A 22,972-nucleotide genomic window follows, 5' to 3' on the forward strand; every position below is an offset into this window, starting at 1 on the left:
TAATCAGTTCTTGATCTCCCTATGTGTACTTATTAGTGCTAGCTAATGTTGAGCATGTGACCATGGGAGATGCCTGACATTTCCTGAAATAATTTTCCATATGAGCCACTAGATATGTTTTAGATAATTTTATGTTGCTACTAGGCTATAGTAATTTTCAAACTACAGGTAGAAGACTCTGATTTGTTAGCACTGTCTTGAATTATCCAGTATAAAAATGCTAATTTAAGGAGAAGAGAAGATGGGGTCTGTTGCATATTATATTCAAGAAACATTACAAAAACTATGTTCTTGGGATTATGTAGTCAAAAACACAAATCTGAAAAAATATCAACACTGATCATCAGCTGAGCAGTAGATGGTCATTGTTATGTTTATTGCGGCGTATTTTCCATATGATTTTACGTGCAGCATGACTTGGGCTCAGTAAGAAGAATGACACTTGGTGCCTCACTTCCTTCATATGATCTTATGCCTAAATTGTTATACTTGAGTAAAACTGGTAGTTCTCCTATGGTAGTGAGTTCTTATTCTGTCCATTACCGTAATATTGAGATGTCCCCTTAGTTAAAATATAGGAGGAAGAAGGGATTTTCTCCATTAGTTTGAGACAATTACTGAAAGTCTTAGACCAAACCTTGTCATCTTAAGTAATTTAGATGTCATGATTTGGTACCTCACTCAAGACATAGGCTGTGATTTTGTTTGAAGAGCACTGTCTTCACACAGAACATGCAGATCTGTGTAAAAAAAAAAAGAAGTCTGAAGTGTAATTGCTCTGAAAGTGAAGCTCAAGGAAAGTGGCTTCAGGAGAGTGTAGTCTCATTGAAGTTTGTAGCAGACAGTGGGAACCAGAATCTAACGTTGACTTCAGGCTAGAGCTGCAACTGTAACAACTCTTTTTGTCTCTGAAGCTTTCTGCCTTAACTTAAGGGTAGTTTATGAAAAGTTACCCTTCCCGCTTGTAATATTTGAAGTATATCGTAGTAGCTGTCATGTCTTCTCCCCTGCTTATTTGCTCATCTCTCCTACATCTCAGCCTCTTTGTTAGTCCAGCCTTGTCTTTGCATAAATGAAGACTAGGAGAGGTATGCGATTATGATAAGATCGGTGACGTTTGAGCTTCATAGCTTCTGGTGGAAGAATGATTATACCATGGCGCCTTTATTTGCCATGAGAGTGGACTTACCCAGTGTGCTTGACCTAATCAGAGTGTTTAGATGCAGTAATCTGATACTTCCTGGAAGCATCAGGCTTAATGTGCATGTATTACTTAGTGTAAAAAGAGCAGCTGGGAATGGACTTAGGCAGTTAAAGCAATTCAGCTGACCCAGACCCCTTCAGAGGGGCCCTCAGGAAGGAGAATGACTGTGAGCAGAGAACCTGTAGATGAGTTGTCCCAACAGCTGCATGGATTAGGTACTGTGTGATAGACTGCATAAATGCACCCTTAAGTCTCCCTTGTGCGTGGCATCCATAGCCAGTTAGATGTAAATATGTGGATTAACTGGCCTCCTAATAGATGTGGAAGACATGAATTTGCTGCGATCTGCTTTGCTCCAAATTTCCATTTTAAAGATTGGCTTCATGGCTAATGTTTTTATGTAGGCTGTAGAGTTGTTCACCTTCATCATTCACATTCATTTTAATATATAACTTGCATGTGGTTTTGGTAAGGAAGGATTTGAAACTGCTTCATGCCTGACTCATATTTAGAGGGTAGCACCAACCCATCAAAGGGACACAGCATACAGAACTAGAACTAGCCAAAGATACGAACCAGATAAACGTTCCACAGGATTTTAAATGAGGATCTTGACGCAACTGGAAATCAGAAACAAAGTAGAAAGATGATGACTGTGAAATTACACTAAGGGGCAAGATATAGAGCATGCTATGTTGATGGAAGAATGGTGCTGTGTTTAAAAGCACAGAATAAAATAAACCAACTGTTTTAACAGGAAACATAATCCCATATGGTTTGATCAGGAATAGTACTATATAAGAACCATACATCCAGACCAGGATAGCAACATTGACTGTAACATATTCCTAGTATTGAATCATTAAATAGTTTTGTTTCTTTTAATTGTTCTGTGTGGTAGTTATCAATGGCGTTACTTGTATGTCAACATCAAACTACTGTTAGAACTAGAGAGTACTGAATATTAAGTAGATGGCAAGTTGCGTGCTATGACAAGGCACGTTATGGGCTGATTCTGTACTTAGCTGTTTCCTTTGTAAGTTGAAAGTCACTTGCAGGGACACACGCACTACACTACCTACGTAGTGACTTTTAACCATCCTCATGAGGAGAGCCTGTGATTTAGGGTAAAGAAGGGAGGAGACATAATTAGGAAGTGTTTTGATGTGGATTTTAAGAGTTTATTTGTGGTTTTGTAAGATTTTGTGAGTAAATGAATAATTAGAGGTGCTTTGGGTCTGTTTTTGTATACTTTGGTCCCTTGTTGCTTCCAACAATTGGTAGGCTCAAGAAGCGTATCTGCCTCATCTATTCTCCCATATTGCATCAGGTTTACGTTAGTTTATGTGCCAACTCATCTCTATATGATGTAAAGAAGAACTATACATGATGTTTTGTTTAAAAAAAAAAAGTATTTTTATATATTTCCCAAAAAACCAGTTTTTTCATATCTTGTATATATGAAGACATAAGCTGTTGATGCATTTAGGTAATCTGTCTTCAGGAATATGTCCTTTTAATACAAGTTTAGAATGGTGGAATGCATTGTGAAATCCAAATGGGGTTAACTGCTATGCTTATCGCAGGGGAAAAAATAGAATAGAATATTTCAGTTGGAAGGGACCTACAATGATGATCTAGTCCAACTGCCTGACCACTTCAGGGCCGACCAAAAGTTAAAGCCTGTTGTTAAGGGCATTGTCCAAATGCCTCTTAAACACTGACAGGCTTGGGGCATCGACCACCTCTCTAGGAAGCCTGTTCCAGTGTTTGACCACCCTCTCGCCAAAGAAATGCTTCCTACTGTCCAGTCTAAACCTCCCCTGGCACAACTTTGGACCATTCCCACATGTCCTATCCCGGGATCCCAGGGAGAAGAGATCAGCACCTCCCCCTCCCCCTCCCCTCCTCAGGAAGCTGCAGAGAGCAATGAGGTCGCCCCTCAGCCTCCTTTTCTCCAAACTAGACAAGCCCAAAGTCCTTAGCCGCTCCCCATAGCACATTCCTTCCAGCCCTTTCACCAGCTTTGTTGCCCTCTTCTGGATGCATTCAGGGACCTTAACATCCATCTTAAGTTGTGGGGCGCAGAACTGCACACAGTACTCAAGGTGAGGCTGCACCAACACTGAATACGGTGGGATAGTCACCTCTTTTGACCGGCTGGTTATACTGTGTTTGATGCACCCCAGGATGCGGTTTGCCCTCTTGGCAGCCAGGGCACACGCTGACTCCTATTGAGCCTGCTGTCGACCAGCACCCCCAGATCCCTTTCTGCAGGGCTGCTCTCCAGCCACTCCTCTCCCAATTTATACTTGGTATTTATACTTATAATTTTATACATGGTTGAGGTTGGAAGGGACTGCATCATGTTAGATAGATGATGATTATATATATGTGTGTGTGTGTGTGTGTATATATATACACACAGATTTTATAAAGCACAAGTGGATGAATCTAGGACATCTGGAGTTGGGATTGATGTGTCTCAGAACACTGATGGCAGAGTAAGCCTGTTCTCCTTTCTTTTTCCCTGTGCTTCCCTGTTATTGCTGTTCCTGATAAGCACTGCTTGTGCTCTCTGCTTACTTCTTATAGGTGACACTCACTTCTATGGGCTTTTCTGACCACTGTATGTATTTTGATGTTACTTAAATACTTCTTACTTTTGTAACACGTAGCCATGCTAGAGCTTTCCTTAACTGATGGTCCCCAGATGGTGTATCAGGCTGCAGTAATCTAGAACTCTCTTCTGATTTGCTGGATTCTCAGTCCATAGCTTCTTTGTCAACCTTTTGGTACAGGTGTTCTGTTCCCCTCTCCTTTTGAGAGCTGGATTTTGCCATGCAGCTGCAAAAGCACTTCTCCATCTAGAGCTGATCCAAAGATCTCCATGTGGTTTAACACTGATTTTTCAAGAACTAAAGCTAGGGATTTACCTCCTTAGGAACACAACATATTGAAGAGAGACCTTCTCTGCAGAGCCGTCTAAGCACAATTTCTCATAATACTTGTTCCTAGATGAAAGTGGGCAGTAAGTTGTATGCCTATCTTGCTATACATTTGTCAGTGCTCGGGATCGTTTTTTTGATGCATGTTCAGGATTAACTGCATGGAAGTCTTTGGAGATTCAGGACATTGTATTGTTTCTGAACTGGGGTGGATTTGGCAAAGTTCTGGTAGAAAGCGTTACACTCAGCATGTCATAAACCATTCATGATACAGTATTTGTTAATAGCCAGAGCTTAAATCGCCTGTAGTGTGAGTCTTCAGATAATCACAGTTTTAGTGTACTTCACCACAAAATTATTAGCTCACATAATGAGGATTGTCTCTTTCTCCAGATATCCTTCTGACTATACTTCAGTTTATCTTACAGTTGATTTAAAGTCCCTTCTTGCTTGACTCCAGATCAGGTAGATGGTTTTACTCCCTTGGCACAATGCCAGGAAAGCCGTCTTGTTTGAGCTGTGTATAACAGGGTTTTCAGTTCTCCTGGCATACAGTCCTTTGAAGCAGCATAGCAGTCAGCATAAAGTAGCACAAATAAAGGCTTTGAGCAGTGTGCCACTGAATAGAAACACTGAAAGATCTCAGAGATATATGGCAGGCAAGGAATGCATAATGCACAGCAGAGGCGGTAACTGCTTGCTGTGGAGCGTGGAGCTAATGCCACCATCAATTTCATCCTCTGCTTGCATAGGGAAAGGTTTATAAAAGTCACTGGGACTCTGGGTATAACAACACATGTACTTATTTGGAAAGCAGTGCCAATTGGAGCAGCTCCTACTCTGCTACATCCTTGTTGAATATGCCATGAATTGAATCAGGGAACTGATTTGTTGGAAAAATAATTTGGCAGACAGGTTTATTTTTAACTAGAGTCAGTTACAGTTGTTCAGTGGAAGGGCTGACACACAGTGGGAATTACTGCTGTAGGTTGCAGTGAAAGGAGGGACTGGAGCTTGGCACTGCTGTTTAAATAAATGTATGTGTAACTGTGCCCTTGGGCTCCATGCCCAGGTTTTATGAGACTGGATAGAAGCTGGAATAGGGAAGTGGTTCTGTTTGTTAAATAATTAAAACTTGTTATGAGCAACTCAAGTGCAGATAATCTTGCTGACTAATTATTTTTTCCTTTCTGTTGAGTCATTCTGTTGGCTGAGAGTGATTATGAGTGGGTTTTTTTGTTTCTTGTGGGCTTTTGGTGGTGGTTTTCTTTGGAGAGAGGTGCGGATGTGTACCAACACTTTCAAAACTGAAACTGGAAGGAATTGCTATTGCTTAATTTAATTTCTGTGTAGGACTGGAAAAGTAGAGAAAGAGGGGAAAAATGCAACCCAGTGTTGCAGCCAAATTAGAGTATTTGTCCTCAGTTTTGCAGTTTCTTGCATTTCTAAGAATGTGTCAAGTTCATTTGCTTAGTTCTTATATTAAAGCATCGATGTACTGTAATTGAACAGCATTTCAGTTGCATGAATAGCTTCTTTGTATTTCCTTGAGAAACTGCACCACATTGAATGAATTGTGTGTGTGTGTTTGCTTTTATTCTAGAATAAGCGTTGATGAAAATCTGAGGAGTGTTCTCAGCGGGTCTGGTATCTGCAAAAGATTCACTCTTAGTGTTTTTCTTATAACACTTGTTCAGGAGCTTATGTGTTCCTATTATGTTGATCTAAAGCAATGATGATAAACAACTGTGCTAACTGATGACTTAGTAGTCTATGTAGTTTATGAAGCAAATAAATGAAAATATATCTCAATTTTTTTTTTACTGTGTTGTATTTTCTTTGGTAATGAAGTGTCTGTTAGCTTGTTGCCAGTTGATACTTGCAGCTTATTGTGTCATTTGTGATAGTATATGAATTCTGCAACATATTAAAGCAGTAAATAAGAGAAGCTTTTTGGACTGCCCAGTCTACACCACCTCTTTATTTATAGTAGTATATATAGTAGTAGTTTTTTTTTTTTTTTTTTTTTTTTTTTTTAGCTTTAAAACTGAAGTTCGTCTGGTCTGCTTAAAAAAAAAAGCCAAGAAAGAGTTCTTAGTGTTTCCTTTGTGGTGCTTTTACAGAGTTTAATAAATAACCCTGTTGCGATTTTTTTTTTCTTCAAATTTTCAATTTTGTTTCTCAGTTTGTGTTCAGTTACTTGACTAATTTGAGAGTACCTTTCCATTCATCCTGACTGAAAAATAAACAGCAAACATGATATGAAAGAGAGCTGGGTATAACTGTGCAAAATGTATTGTTGACTTCAGGAACTCTAAAGTTCTAAAGAGCCTCAACTCTTCTACCATAATCCTCAGAAGTAACTGAAGGCCATGCTGTTATTGAAGAACATAAAGAAACCTGGTAAAAATTCAGCATGGCTGTAGAAGATAGTATTACGCACTGGCAAATGTTCTGTAAAGGAATATATTTTTTAGAGACCAGAAGATATTAACAGGCTGCAACTACTTTGAAAGTTGTGGGCTGACATGTTGCATTATCTTCACATAGTGGTAGTTGTGCTTTCTAAAATGTGGCTTGTCTTATAAAATATATTCAGGGCCAGCTATGTTAAGATTTCTGTTAGTTCAATTGTACAACTTTATAGTGTAATAGTAACATGATATATTATAGCACAGCTTGTGGATTATCTACACTTAATATTAAGAACTAACAGGAAACCTTTGCATAGACAATAAACTAATTAACATTGTTGATATTTAAAAAAAAATTCAGTAGTTGTGGCTGAAATTGAAGAGCCATATATTCAATATGATTGTATTTTCCTAGGACGATATCATCTAGCAATTGTCGAGTGATGCAGGCAATTTAAAAAGAACCCAAAAGTTCAGTGAGCGTTCATTCTCTGCATCAGTCGGGAACAGGAAAAGAAGAACGGTGTAAGAAAAAGCTCGTAGCATCTGATTGGCATCCTTTCTCAATCATTTCTGTAATTATCTACAGTTACAGGAACAAGTGATAATAGTTATTGGCACCTTCCAGCATAAGAGTACTCTGACATCTTAGTTGTCCTTTTTCAGGGCTGAGTAGGGTTTTGGGAAGGTCATTGGGGCACATCTGTATGGGTGTAGTTCTACAGCTTTGTGTCAGTATGGAGCACAGGCAGAGTGAGAAATATTTATTTTCAAAAATTAGCATTTACTGGCATTCCGTATAAAATGAAGGCGCTAGTCTTAAAAGGACTGGCTTACTTGACAGACTCAGTAAAATTCTGTTAACTAGTTGGGAACTGTTTGGGTGTTTGTATTTCTGTATGCTATATTATCTCCCTATAGATAATAAGTAGCAAGCTATGCCTGATGAATATGTTTTTCGCAAGCTTTGTAATAAATAATTATTTGGCTATTTTCTGTACACCTTTATCCCTTGCTTTTTGTTTTGTGTTTTTTTTTTTTTTTTTGTTCTTGTGAAGAAGCTCTTAATTCATCCTCTCTAATTTGTAAATTGCCGGCAATGAGAAACTAATAGTAGTGCAGTTAGGAATAGCGGGTGGACAAAAGCTTGATGCTACTAATTGTAGACTTAGCAGGCATTTCATATGTAAGAATTTGAGAAATAAAGAAAACATGGCATTCCTTTCATCTCTTTCCAAATGTAGGACTGTGCTAGTTTGTTGGGCAAACTGTGTAAAGAACTTAAGGGCATGGATGTTTGAGGAATAGCTCTAGCCTCCCACAGTAGAGAAAAGACTTATCTCTTTTTCCAGGGAAGTATTCTGGTATGTCCCATCTAGTCCAGTGGTGACCACCATTACCTTTGTTTTGACAAAGATAATGCATAACTTGACAATTAATGTGCATGATCTTAGTGATAAATGTGTTTGTGGTATATTGTAGAAACTGTGCAGCAGTCTTTATGAAGGATGTCAACATCTGAAGAGTAGTAACTTTTGACAGGCAAGAGAATATTGCATATTCTGCGATCTGATCTGCATCAGTCAGCCCCTTCTCTAGTTTTGTAGCTCACTTGTTCTAATTGGACTCTAGACGTATAAGAATCTAACTGTATGGATCAAGTTAGTAGATCAGAGTTTTGAATTGTAAATGCTATTGGGCATATTCCTGCGTTACAATACCTAAAGTATATTGTCTGTATTATTTATAATAATCATTATGAAATGATCATATTTTAAATAGTTCAAATATATAGACTCTGTATATGTACCTGAAAAAGGTTTTATGTTTTCTTGCAGCTAACAGAAGATGAAATTGCAACTATTCTGAAATCTACTCTTAAAGGACTTGAATACTTGCACTTTATGAGAAAAATACATAGAGATATAAAGGCTGGAAACATCCTTCTTAACACCGAAGGACATGCAAAATTAGCTGATTTTGGTGTGGCTGGCCAGTTAACAGTAAGTACCTGTGGAAAGATCATTTAAAAATGCTTTAGCGCTCCTAACCGTGTTCTTTTGTCTTTTTCTTCTGCCTTGAATTTTGTGTCTGAGGAGTGACTAGTGGCAGTGGTAGAGCTAACATTCTTTATCATGACGAGTATTTAATATATTGCAAGGCTATTTAGTTTTTAGTTGTTTATTTTTATAACTTAGTGTACTTCAAGTGCCTGATGATCCCACTTTAAACTTTTGTTTGCGGTTTATGATCATTGTCACCTGTTTGGCCTTTGTAGGCTGATGGGCTGAATCTGTTTGGTCTTAATTGGAAGTCACTACCATTTGACCTTTGGGTGGCTAATTTAACTTTTAAATATAGATTTAATATAAAAAGAATCTGAAAATAAGCATCTGTGTTTTAATTGCATAAATAATATAATTACAGGACACAATGGCAAAACGTAATACTGTTATAGGAACTCCATTTTGGATGGCTCCTGAAGTAATACAAGAGATTGGCTATAACTGCGTGGCAGACATCTGGTCCCTTGGTATTACTTCAATAGAAATGGCTGAAGGAAAGCCTCCGTATGCTGATATTCATCCAATGAGGGTAAGTGTGTGTGGTGGTGTTCTCTTGTTTGTTGTATTAAAAAAACCAAAAAAACCCCAAACCTCAAAAAACTAATACTGGAATCATAAAACTGTACGTTTATGGACAAAGATTTTTAAGACTAAGGATTTTTACTTGCTGTCTTGCTTCCTATTTACTGCAGTTTGCCTGTGTTTTAACACGTCTCTGTAAGGTTTCAGAATGCTTTTATCTCCACTTGAGAGAGAGCTAAAGCAGTAAGTGCATAATTGACTTGAAGGCAACATGTGGAGCCTATTCTATACTGTACCTGCACTTGTAGAGTTCCATAACCAAGAAGCCGTCCTCCTTTGAAAGGGCGTTTTGAAGTAAAGATGACCTAAAGAAGGATTCAGAATTGTCCTGTGAGCAGTGCTAATATTGGTAACCCCTGACAGTTTTATTTATTACTGACTCTTAAAGTCTGTTACTGAATTAGTTTACTTCTTGCAAAATAAAATGTAAATAGAATTAGTCGCTTTGTGAGAAGTAGCAGTTATAAAGGAATTACTTGGAGAAGTTCATGGGGAACAATGTTTATCTAGGAATAAATGTTGCCACTGTTAGTCATGCTTTTATTTTTTTTTTTTAAATGAGCTATAGAATAGCTGCAGTGATTGCACTGAGCATCAATAAATACTCCGTTCTTGAATTGTTTATATCTAAAGCCCATTTGGTATTAATAAGATGCTTTATATTGCTAAAAGCAGGTTTTTTTCATCTTTGATTTGCTGCAAAAACGGCATACATGCGAGATTATTTTATTCAGTTTTCTTTTGCTGGTGCCTCATATATCAGGATCTTAATATAAGGAAGCCACCGCTGTTGAAAGAAAAGGTACTGTTCTTATATGATTGCTGTAAGGTGACGCATATATGAGTTCAAGTGTATTTAGTGCTGTTGGGTTCTTGATTTTTGTTTGTGGGGTTCTTGATTTTTCTTTGTGTGTATTTTTTGGAGCAGAGGTGTTCCCTGAAGTTCTATGGCAATGTGCAGCTTGGTTAAAGCTAGTGAGTGTTTTGCAATTAGAAACATTACATAATTTTGGAAGCAAAGCTTAGTAATTTTCCTGCACCATTTTTTTTTTCTGTGTAATTAACTGTTTTAAAATTACTGTTGAAACTGAAAATACTCAGATGAAAGCTAAGAGCAAAATAAGTATCTGAAGCTTGTTTTTGATGGGAATTTAAGATGAAAGAATGTTTAAAAAATATTTTGAAGAACTATTGATTACAAATTAAATACATTTGATCGTGCTGGGGTTTTTGGTTGTACTTTTAATGAAAATGTCTTAATTACATCTGAGTTCATTTTAACATCATTATATGTAGTTGCACTAGCTGTTGAAAGGCGAGGACTACATTATCAGAGAGGATTTTTATATGCGTGACAATAGCTGCTTATAAATCAAAGGTCACTGAGTTTGAAAGTCTGTGAATCTGTTTAATTCTTGTAATCAAATGAATGCTATCAAAGGCCAAAGTAATTTAACACAACAATTCTGGATTACATAGAACATGTGTTCTTGTTAATAAATTACGTTACGGTTTTTCAGGGCTTGTATGCAGTTAGTACTCTTTTGTATTTGATACCTGCAGTTTTTCTTAATTTTTATTAGTGAGTTGTTACAGTGGTTAACAAGAAATACACAGATTTAAGTTGCAATAGTTTTCCCAGTGTCATATGATACAGCTTCACAGGAGTTTTGGACATATGTAGATGCTTTCCTACTTTGTTTTAGTTATGACACAGAATTGATACAGGCAAGCATGAAAGCTTGGGCAAATTTTCATTGCTTTTTCTAGATGTTGCTGGAGTTCTGTGGTATTTATGTAAGGCACAATTTTGTTACTTGGGAATGCATGTTGAAATTATCATGTGCGCTATTTTGCTGTAGGCTGGTTGGCACTGCCACAAAGGTAATGCACTGCCAGTAGGCCATTTCCTTGTCAACTGCATTTACAGCTTAATAGAAATATTACATGACTTCTTTAAACAAGTGTTTTGGCAGAGGGGAAATAGCGGATTCCATGCAAACAAGCATAGCTTCCTCTGCTTAACCACACTTTAGCTACTCCAAAGAATTGTGCTAGTTTCAGCTGGGAAAGAATAAGAAGTGGGGGGTGCAAAATGGAATTTCATGAGGGGGGGAAAACAGCAGTTTTTTTCTGTTTAAGTATTCCTATTTTAGTATATTTGACTGCATAAGTGTCATCAATACTATTTCACTTGCTTCTGCTGCGAACCTGAGTTCAACAGAACCTGCAGTTGTCATACTTGGTTTGAGGCTCAAAGGTCAAGACCATTTGCCAGCCCAGTGAGCCTAATGCTTTATTCACATAAGAATTATGGAATGCCTCATGTATTCAATGTCAGAGTCCTTTTGTGCTTTTGCTCATGATGAAAAGTGAAACTTCTGTATTTTCTCTGAGTTTTCGTCAAAGAAGGAGTGTTTTCAAGTAGTTTTAAAGGAGGAAAGAATACAGATGTCCTCAAGGTTGCCCTAAAACATGGTGATACAGCCACTAGAAATAGCAAGGAATTTGCTGATAAGTCAAAAATCACTCAAGCCTGGATAACTTAACCCATCCAGCAGGGCTAAAAGCATGTTGATTGCAGTAGTCCGTACAGCAACCAGGGCTAATGTGGCTAACAGTGTTTGCATCTGCCTTTGATTGCTCTGCTGGGATGGGCAGTTATGAATTTACAGTGGAGCTAATTAAAGAGGGCTTCAGTGTGGTTCTAGAGCAAGACTCAATCTCCTACTCTGAAGCTGCAGTGATTATGTTTTAACAGCTATGTTCCTGTGTCCCCCATTGACTGCAGCATGTATGCTGTCCTGTAGTGATATTGTATTTATGTCCTACCACTGTCTGAATTTAATTCGAACCATTAACTGCTTTGTTCAGTCTCTCCTCTTCATGCAATATCTGTCTTTATTATTTCTGTTTGTTTCTAAATTCTTTTTTTTTTGTTTTTTAAATCTATAATGGAAGCATAAAGATTGGCATTGTTTTGCTATAGTAGTTGTGATTTTGCTTTTTGGTAAAAATTGGTAACATGCTCTTGAAATATCTTCCATGTTTGCTAATCAAGCCATGATCTCAAATATGTCATGTAAAAGAGTTGTTTCTGGTAGAAGATCTTTTAAGCTGCATAGTTTTTACTTGATCATAATCCACCTACTGCTGATACCTGGCTTTATTAACAAGTAGATTAACAACACTTTGCCATAAAGCTGATCTTGAACCTTAAGAATAGCTGTTTTTGAGGTCCTTTCTCTAGGACCACCCTTACCAAAAATTATCCTTATATTCACGCAGTGACATGATCACTTATTGCTGCGATGCTGTGATTTTTATGATCAATTTAAGCCAATTTAAGTGTGAACTGCTGGTTACAGAGACAGCCTATCCTTAGCCAGGTGTTCCTGACCTTTCTGCTAAGCAAACACTAGCATTTTTGTGGCCTCACGTGGAGCTGGATAGAGGAACTGATGTTCTGAAAAGTTAACCTGACAGAAACCTGCTAGAACTGAGCCGGAGAAGTTGTAGGAGCATGTAGATAAACAAGGGAAGTGGGTTGAGTGGAGTTACTGCCTTCGGCCACAGCCATACACTGAGCCTTGTAGACCAACTGTAAAACTGCAACCTGTGTTTTATAAAATTTGCTCTTCGTTGCAAGGCCAGCACTTACTGACAGGTTGGTGCGCTTCAGATAAATCCTGGTAGCTCTCTTGCAAAAAAAAAACCAAACCCAAAAAACCCCCAAAAACCCAAACCCCCAAACCAAAAACGCCACATAACCCCCCAAAACCCAAAAAAGCTCAAACTCTCTTCTTTCATGCTTATCAGGCAGGTGCAATAATTCATGTTGCTGTGGTGTGGAAGAAGCTGGTGGTAGATGAGTTTTTCAACACTTCACAGTATTGGCCTTTGTTTCTTTATGGTGAGGTTTGTTGGAAATGGACATGTGGGCATCACATGTTCTGCAGTGAGTTGGAGGAAGCCAATTTGAACTGCTTCCATTTGCCTTAAGTCCAATCATGATATTTCTTTTTCCATGGCACTTACCCAGATTATCCATACCTCCTGCTTAGCCTGTGTCATTTCCACCCTGGACTAATCTGTTTGTAATAACTTTTTATTCCTGATGTATCTTATAACAATCTACCATTTCCCAGTTTTTTATTCTCAGCATATTGCATTAAAACTGGAGATTGAAGTGAGAGTTATTGCTGTGTAAAGCTGTAAGAACCAAGGAAGGTGTAATGTTGAGCATCACTGTCTGATTGAGACCAGTTTCTCAATCATTGAGAAAATGGTTTCCTCTATGCCTTTTGTGCTGGAAGTTGAGGAGAGGGAAAAAGAAAACCACTTCTGGTGATGTCATATGTCTTTCTGTATAGCCACTCTTGCATTTCTTCTCTCCAACAGATAGAATTGTCTCATCGGTTTCTATTATTTTCTTTGAGAGTTCACCTATCTTATCTCAGCATTACTGCTTTTAATTTAGAGTAGGTTTGTAAAAGTATATGGTTTTCTTATTTTAGTGCTTTTGCTTATCTTTAGAAAAGAGTTTCAGTTAACTTCTAGAAGTCCTTTTCCTTTTAAGAACTTTCTATAAGACACTTTTTGTTAATTAGTAACTTGAGATCTTGCCTGTTGTTTCTAGATAGAGTGAGCTAATATTGAAAGAGATTTAAAATATGGATTTTTGATTGTACATTACTGTTTATTATTTTACTACCTCTTCAAAATCTTGTGGAAGAATGACAGTGAGCTGTAGTAGGACTCAATGAGTGTGATTCCTCAGGGAGGTCATAATTCTTCAATATTTCTGTTGTGCATTCTATGTTATGGTAGTTCCCTTACAATTAAGTATCCTATGTGCTTTTAAGTGACTTAATGTATTAAGATTATTTTAAAATAGTTAAATCTTAAGTCTTGAAAAAAGTATGTGAGACCCTAACGCATCCAGTTCTTTGAATGGTAGGAATGCATACAGTTAAAAGAACAAAAGAAGTGACCTCCCCTTCCTCTGGATCTTCCATTGTGTCTTTTCTTCTCTTTCTTAAAAAATCTGATCTCAGGACGGGATTTTAGTGTGTGTTATCTTACACAATGCCATAGTCATTCTGAATTTGTAAATAATAAATGATGATATAATGTATGTTTACAGTGGGGACCTAAGACACTGATGTGATACGGTTGAGGCAGTAGACTGGAATTAGAGAAGCATGTGTCTTGCTGCAGGCTTCCCAAAGAGCTGTTGGAAGACCTTTGGACCTCTCTAGGCTTTAAATGGAGTTCTTGCATTTGCTTTAAACTGACCTAAATGCAGGTGATGGCTGCAAAGGGGTGGTATTCCTACCTGTTTCCATGCATTTTCATCACCTGTTTCTGTTGGAATGAGTGTTTAGGTGGCCACATGATGAGCTGGATCAGAAAATTGATCCATTTGAAAACTAACCAAGTAACAAGAAGTAGCTTTAACTGATGTTGTTAACATGGTGCTTGGACTAGGTGGGGACAAAAATACGTGGCTGGAACTGGCAGGAGAATCAGGTCATCCGTTTTTGGGGATCAGCCAAGTTGGTGCTGAGGTTGACTTAAAGTAATTGCAAAATCAGAGTCTCAGCTGTCCATTTGTAAATTTATTATGATTAAAACTTAATAATTATTTAAGGAAACTCCTGTATATGTAAATACATCAAAGGTCATAACGTATCCAGATACTGTCATGCTTGGGAGCTATAGCTGTAGGTGCAGTGCTGCCATGCTGTTTTTGCTGCTCTGGATTTCATTTACCTTTTGAATGCAGAGAGTCTGAAGGGAAGGAAAGAGAATGCTCTTCCTTTTTTCTGATAGACTAATAAGTGTTTGCAGACTGCAGAGCTTCTCTGGAGATGGCCCTTACAAATGCCGGTTGTAAGGGACAAACTGACTTTTTTGTAGCCTGTCCTACCTGTCCTTTTGAACTTTTTCTAGTTGGGCATATCAATAAAATGAGACAGGGTTCTAGACCTTTCATGGGTAAGTGTCCCCCCACAAAGCCTCCCTCCTTCTCCACCTCATCTGTTCTTCCATCTTTAAATGCTATTGCCATGATACAGCTGAACTTCATGGCAGTAAACTTCCAGTGGCCTTCAGTTTGCATGCAGCTGAAGGCAGATGTTTCTTCATAATATATTTGCCTCTGTGGTACTATTAGTAGCCAGAATTTAAAATAGATGTTACAACTTTATTCAAGGAAAAAAATGAGTACAATTAATACCAGACAGTATTTGTCTAACAGAAGATAAAGTATGTTCTCTATATAGATTGGGGGGGGGGGAGGAAATCGATGTCAAAGGATTTGCTTCCCACATAAATCACCATGAGAAACGCAACTCCATATGGTAATAGGATAAGTAGCATTTTTTCTTTGAGATACTAGTGGTATTAAGTGGGTCAAACCAGTTGCACCTATACTAATACCAGTGCTGATCTGGGTGTTGTGTCTTTGGCAGTTTTCTTTTTTTGTTCAACAACTTTCTTTTCAAGGTTGAACTCTAAGAAAGTGTGACTTACTTTATTTAAGAGTTCTTAAAAAAAAAAAAAAGCTTTAAATTTTCATTTAAATATACTGCTAGTTCAAATCAGTAAGCAGCCTGTCCACCTGCTCTGATCAAAATGTGAATAATTGTTTTATGGCGATTTTTGTGTCAATAAAAGAGACACTTCTTTCAGCAGTACATTTAAACAAAAAAAGTGCCAAATGCTTTTTCATTCAAGATTTATTTCACTTGTCAAAATAAACATAGATTTTTAATTTTTTAATTTTTTTTTTAACCTTGAAGAATGATCAATGGTTATAGTGTGTGAACAGACCTCTTTACCTGAACTGCTTCTGGTGTGGTAAGTTATTGCTGAGGTGCTGGCCAGTTCCTAACACCCTGTTCATGACTTGACTCTGTTCAACAAGGCTTCTGGAATTGAGAGATGATAAACATTGGGCAAATTAAAATAAATAATTGTGTACATGTGAACTTGCACATCTGTGCGTATTCCATTTGTTGTGAGCAAATACCTGATGTGCATACCTAAATGAGATATTTGCATAGACTCTGCTAGAACCTTAATATCTAGATATTAGATCTACTGATCACCAGGAGAGTTGCTCTCTCTGTGAGTTAAGATGCCAGTTAGTGCTTGCTGTAATTGTAAGGAGAGCTGGACTTGGTTGCTTATTTTGTCAGCATTCTTTAATAAGTATGTAAAAGCAAATGTTCTATGGGTTGTTATATGTAACAACTTGAGGAAATACATTTATAAATTTTCTGGAATACAATTAAAGCGACTGTTAACTATTGCAGCAATGTCATTTTTACTAGGTGAAAAGAGCCAGTTTTTAGGTACTTGGTAATTGTGTCAGTTTGACATTAGTTTTCACTGTGGTTGAGTTATTTTTAGCAGTGGATTGAAACTAAATGAATTGCAAACTGTGGTCCTGCAGAAAAAACATTGTCAAAGTTGCACTTGTGGCTCATGGGCAGACTGCTCATAGAGCTGCAGAGATCCTGCTCTATAGACTTTTTTTTTTTTTTTACATTTCAAGATATATATGGATCTCCAAACTTAAAGTTATGATTTATGATTTTAGTTAAAATGTGCTTGTTGTTCACTTATGTATGTAGGGTGATCTAGGGAGTATTCAGGTGCTTTCCGCCTTAGGCTCCTATTCTTTGTGGAAATACTAGGCATAGATACAGACATAGTACCCTTTGAATGTAACTTCTCTTTTAGTATTTAATGCCTGCAGGATTCACGGAGGAAGTGAATTCCAAAAGGATTTCATTTGCTTATTTGCTTGTGACCAGCCCTTCTATGGACTCGCTGTAGAGGAGACAGCAGGGAATATTCTGATGAGTGAGGAGGTCAACCCAGGCAAGTTTCCCTGGGGTATAGTCTAGTTTCTTGTGATACAGAAATATAATTTCTTCCCATTTTTCAGCATGCCTAGCATAGAATTTTAATGAAAGTTCCTATATAACAAGAATGGCTTATCCAAAAAAGATAAACAGAGTAAAAGAAATAGTATGTGAGTTGTTCTCAGACACTGAAGACAAGTTTAGAGGTGTCTGGTTGCAAAACATAGGAAATAAAGCCTGTGATATTTTACTTATTTTCTTAAATTGCAATCGATAATTCATTGCTTGACTTTACCAGATTCAGTTACATTTATCAAGCCTCCTAGAGAGTGATGTGCTAGCATGGCAGCATCCCGTTTCCAAGACTCAACAGCTTGCTATGCAAAGGGATAGTAGGCTTAACATCAGCCCATTTCATGTGGAAAGGAGAGTTTTTGTAATACTGTTGTGAAAGCAAGATAGGGAAAAATACCATTCGTCCTCTGGCAAAACTTACAGATGATAAAAATTTTCTCCCTAATACTCCAAGGAACTTTTTGAAGAAGTTTTGCCACATTGCTTTATCAAGAGCCTGTACTCCCTTCTTCCCCCAGAAAAGATTGACAGATCTCTCTGGTTTATGGGACTCTTGAGAGTACAAACCACATTAAAGACTGGATACATACAGTAGTTCAGTTCTCTTTCCCTAGAGATTCGCAAGGGGCTGCAGAACTGGCCTGATAATGTAATTTCTTTTAATCAAGATACTACCTTGTCAGTATCTGGCTCTTCATAAAGAGGAAAAATGACATAGAGCAGAATGTAAGGAGCAGAAGAAAGTAAAAGATGGGGATAATAGCAAACAGGGTTGGGTTGAGTTCAGCTTTCGAAATCCAGAAGATGCTACTGAGGTAAGACAGGGGAAGCTGTGTGAAGTCTGAAAGAAGAGCTCACTAATAAGAGGAAATCAGTGCTTTATAAAGGTTCACATTCATTCATATTTGTTTGTCTAATCAGCACAGAATGATATGACATTAGCATTGATACATACTATAGAAACATTAGATTACTTGAGGTGTGTACAATGATTAAATCAGAAAATGACAAGGCCCTATTCCTGTCCACATTAAAGCTTTTGAAAAGTCTACAATCTGATGTATGTAATTGTTGTCTTCCTGTAGGTGTTGCTTTTCTTATCTACTCTTCTTGCGTCTCTCTAACTTGTTTTTCCCTTCAGTGAAGAGATGGCTTGAAAGTTCACATAGTAAAACTGTTGCAATATAAATAAAGTGCAGTTAAAAGTGATTGTGGTTATAAAATCTAGCATAAATGTTTCACCGTGGTTTGGAGAACGCATCTTCACTCCATATCACTAGAACTTTTTGGGGTAGAATAAATAATACATTTATTACTGTTAAAAGTATAAATTCTTTAAATTTTTTAATGATATTGCGTTTGTTGGTTGCATATGTGCGCAAAAAGGAAATGTTAATCTGTCATGTGTAATAAAGTAGCAGAAGCGGAGAATATTTGAAATTTGGACTGGAACTGGAGTTTAATTTGAGTTAAATGGAAAACATTTATTTCATGCTTCTAAATGAGGATTTAATTAAAATTAAATTAGTTCATCTTTTTAGACTTACCCCTGAATAGGAAATGTGAAACATACTTCAGTTGATGGTTGGTTTTCTCTGACTTTGATTAATCACTTTCAAAGTAAGTGGAGGATCAGTACAGTAATTTCGTAATTACACACAAGTGAGTTAACTTGAAACTTTAACTAAAATAACTGTAAAGGAAGTTTGATCTTGGTTAGTTTCATGTAATGCTGTGTATCTTTTGTGTGTGATTCAGATTCTTAGAAGTGCTAATCGGAAAAAAGGACCATACCCATTTATTTGCAAGATACTTTAATAGGGAGATGTTTGACCTGGGAATATTTTTCAAAGATGTTGGAACAGTAAACAGAGGCTGAATGAAGCCATGAAGTTGATGGAAGGATTCTTGATGACTTGAGTGAGCATTGCATCAAGCCCTACACCTATAAACATTGTTAAAGATGATTTGATAGAACTGTTAATGTGGGTAAAGCCAGGAATGTGTTCAGCAAACCTAGCGCAGCATAGGTTGACATTATTCTCTGCTGCTGAGCTGGCTGCTTTCTCCCCGGACAAATGTTAAAAACAAGCAAGCAAACAAACCCCACCAAAAAGCTCATTCAGAAGTTTTGAATCGCTATAGATCTGCTCATTTGTGATGTTAGTAAAACTGTAAACATAGATCAAAGTGCAAAGCAAAACTATTTTGAAACTTGAAGATCTCAAGAAAATTTTATTTGAAATAGGCAATTGGTAGTAAATCATCAAGATGCATTAAAACTGGAATCATAGTTTTAATGTTACAAGACTTTTTTTGTTAATTAACTTTACAGACATTCTTATTTGAAAAAGCTTTTCCATCATTTGTACACATCATTGTATGCTGAATTTATTAAATTTCTTTTTAACTTGCACTATGGACTTGGAAATTATTCAGCAAGGTGTTTATGCACAGACTTATGAGAACTCCTTTTACTAAAAATTCTACAATACCCTGCAGGATATTGTAAAATATACCATGGACTTCAAAACTTTTAAGCAAAGAGCTGTGTATATTTACTACAGATGCTTCTATTTCTTTTTATTTCTATCATCTTTCAAGTTCCAGGATTAACACAAAATATACAAGGTTAATTTTTATTCAGAGGTCTGGCAGCTAGCTTTATTGAACAGGAGGGAATCTGTGTATTGCTTTTAATTTGAAGTAGGTCTGTTTGGATTTTTGTATGTGACTAGTGTCTTGTTAAGCCAAAAAAGAACTCAGTAAATAATTTTAAGAGGTTCTCGGAAGCTTGAATCAATGCTTATTTATTGAAGTGAATTATATGTTCATTTTTTCTTAAACTTTGACATGTTTTCTGCCAGTATAGCTAGTTGACTTGGAGGAAGTGCTTTAAAGAAACTTGACTACTATATTGCCAAATTCTTAACACGTTATTACACTTTTTAAAAGCAAAAGTGTATTTACTTGGGTTTTAGTTAAAGGGATATTTATTTGATTTTTAATCATGGGGGAGAAAAACCGCAATCAGATTAGGAGGAAAATATTAAGCTTCTATTGTTACTTACCGTAAGATTTTTAAACGCTTTAAGTCTATACTGGTTGTTTACTTTGGTTTTTTTTTTAAAAAAAAAAAGGGTAAAAATTGCTTAGATTGAAAGCAAGGTAGAATTTGGAATGGAGAAAGCTTATTAAGACTGTATGTGTACCCTGTTTCTGTCTTGGTATTATATTGCCTTAAAACGTACACTAGGTCATTTTTAAAGAGCGTGATGCATATTTAATGGAAGAAATTTATTTATTTAAAAGGAAGGGTTGCCAATCAGTCTAAATTTGTTTCAGTTAAAACTTGATGGTCTAAAGACAACTTATAATCCTTTTCTTGTTATAAAGTATTGTCAAATTTGTAGTAGTATCAGTTAAAAAGTTTATGGAAACTTTGTTTTAAGGTGGTTTAAAATAGAACTAAATCTTTAATTTGTATTTGATGGCACCTGTTTTCATTTTGTTTCCCTGGCAACACCACTGGTATCAAAAATTGCCCATAGACCACCCTGGTTTTAGAGAAGAATGAAACCAGCCTGGCTTTTTCATTTCAGCCTTTTATTTTACTGACTAAATACTTAAACAAAGCTCTAACACACAGTCAGTAGTTTGTGAACTAACTCAAATGATTTGGGTATGCAATTTGTGATTTTTGTATTAGAATTTTCTGTATTAATGCTAGTTTGTGTTGTTATGTTATTTTAAAAATGCATTGAGAGACTACACAGGAAGTACTTTTGATATCTCATGGCAGAAGAAGCTGTGTTTGGAAGCTGTGTTGTCCACCTGCAAAAAAGTAGAGTAGAAGTTCATAGTTTTTAGATCATGTAGTCTGTTTTTAAAGCTGTATGGATCCAAATTTTTATTCCAGATGTAAGTTCTCATTATTGGCATTCCCATGGGAAAGAAATAAAGCTAACACAAGTGTTACCTCCAGATTTTTACTTTCTTCTGTGCCTCTTACCATGTCTGAGAATTCGAATTGACTGTGAAGATTATACATCCGGTGTTCCAAACACCTCAAATCTTAATGCATTATCAGTTTCTAGTTTGTGTTTCAGAAAAGCAAACATGGACATAATTCTTGGAAATACTGCTTATCATTACCTGCCTACCTGAAAAACTCTACGTTAGCAACAAAAGCCTCCTCTGTAAAGTATATTCCTGAACTCTATGCTATACTGTTGATGATTAAAAAAAAAAGTTGGTGTTCTGATGGAGCATATCAGAAGTAACAAGAGAACTTCTGATTTATGGTGAGAATTACAGAAACACTGGAGAGTCTGGGAAGTTTCAGGTGTGTTACGTTTTCCATTCTCCCCCAGAAATTCAGAAAAGTTTTGGAAGATAATGAAGCAATCTGTTCTCAGAAAAGGCTATTTTAGTGGGGAGGACCTCTGATGGAATTCAAGGAACCTATGATGGCCCCTGCGGTACTTCCCAGCGTCCTGGTGCCGTGACTGTAGGCTTGGGAATAGAGATGGCGGCCCAGTATTCTCTCTGTTGCTGCTCCTTTTTTCATGCTATGAGTGTTTACATAGGTAAATGTAAAACATTTTAAAATGCTATGTAAAAGCATTAGCAACCACAAGATTTATGGGCAAACTGACATGCATGTGTTGAAATAGTCATCTGTTTCGACTGGGATGTTCCTTAAGAAATGTAATAATCATGAACTCTGACCTTGGGACAGAGGGCATGTCTGCATTAGGCAGGTACATACAGACACAAGTGACCTTTGCCCATACTGTCCTCCTTTTACTTTTCTCCAGGAGTTTCTCCAGAGCAACTCTGTGTGCACTTTAAGTACTTTAATTTTTGTCAGATGAGGAAGGAATGTTACTCCATCTTGCTTTTTGTTTGTTTCTCTGAATAATACAACTAAATTGTGCAAACTGTATTTTTTGATATTCAGAAGCAGTAAGCATTTGATTTTTGTGGGTGAAAATGAGCATGTGTAAGTTCCTAACTTTTAAAACAAACTAAGAGAGGAGCTTTAATGAATGCAGTGTTGTTAAACAGTCAGATTAATTGAATTGTATAGAGAAATCATTACAAAGTTTCTTAAAAGTTGATCCTTCTTGCATTCATATGAATTGTCATATATAAATGGTGACTCTGGAGCAACTGGATGCGATGCCACTTTCTTGGTGTGAAAATACGTGGAGTATGAAGTAGCTAAAAGGTTCTTTCTGGACTGGAAATAGTACAGTAAGCTGACAGTGCTAGAGAAAGGTCTTACTGTCATAGCCCTGGATGAACGGTAGGACAGGCTAAAAGCAAAAGGGCATGTCTGTCTGGATGGGTGTTGAAAAGTTGATGGGTGCTCAGATAGCAGTGCTCTTAGAGGGCAGTACGTGACTTGGCTCCAACTCAGCAGTACACTGTGCTAATGTGCATCTGTATCCAAAGTAACATACCTGGCCTCTGAGCTCGTTTACGTGTTTACCTCAGTGTAAAAAATACCTGGTGTTTCAGGCTGTAGTTCATAACGTTTAATACTGGATTCATTCATAGTGCCTGGACTGAGTGTGGGTGCAGAAATGCATTTCTGTAAGTGGCTAAAGTATTTAGCCAGTATTTCTGCTGCTGGCTTTTTGACTTTGTGCCAGTTGAGGGTAGATTAAGATTTGGTTCAGCATAAAGTTAGCTGATATGAAATTTAACATATTAAATTTCTTTTTTTAAATTAACTTACTGGAGGAGAGAGTGTATTCTGTTGCAGTGTTTCTGATCTGGCATTACGATTCCTAAAGCT

General features: G+C 37.0%; 1 protein-coding gene across 2 annotated transcripts in view; it reads left to right on the forward strand.

The window, feature by feature from the left end:
* The window catches only part of STK3 (serine/threonine kinase 3), a 143,304-nt gene that overhangs the window by 22,653 nt on the left and 97,679 nt on the right, over nucleotides 1–22,972 (forward strand). Inside the window, exons 5-6 of one of the 2 annotated variants that reach the window (XM_050890853.1) lie at nucleotides 8,405–8,569; nucleotides 8,994–9,161. The exons of the other annotated variant lie outside the window; for it this stretch is intronic. Coding sequence (XP_050746810.1) covers nucleotides 8,405–8,569; nucleotides 8,994–9,161 — 333 coding nt within the window. The remainder of the gene's footprint in view (nucleotides 1–8,404; nucleotides 8,570–8,993; nucleotides 9,162–22,972) is intronic. 2 annotated transcript variants of the gene reach the window in all.

Source organism: Gymnogyps californianus, chromosome 2 (assembly GCF_018139145.2).
Source record: "Gymnogyps californianus isolate 813 chromosome 2, ASM1813914v2, whole genome shotgun sequence".
NCBI classification, from domain to species: Eukaryota; Metazoa; Chordata; class Aves; order Accipitriformes; family Cathartidae; genus Gymnogyps; species Gymnogyps californianus.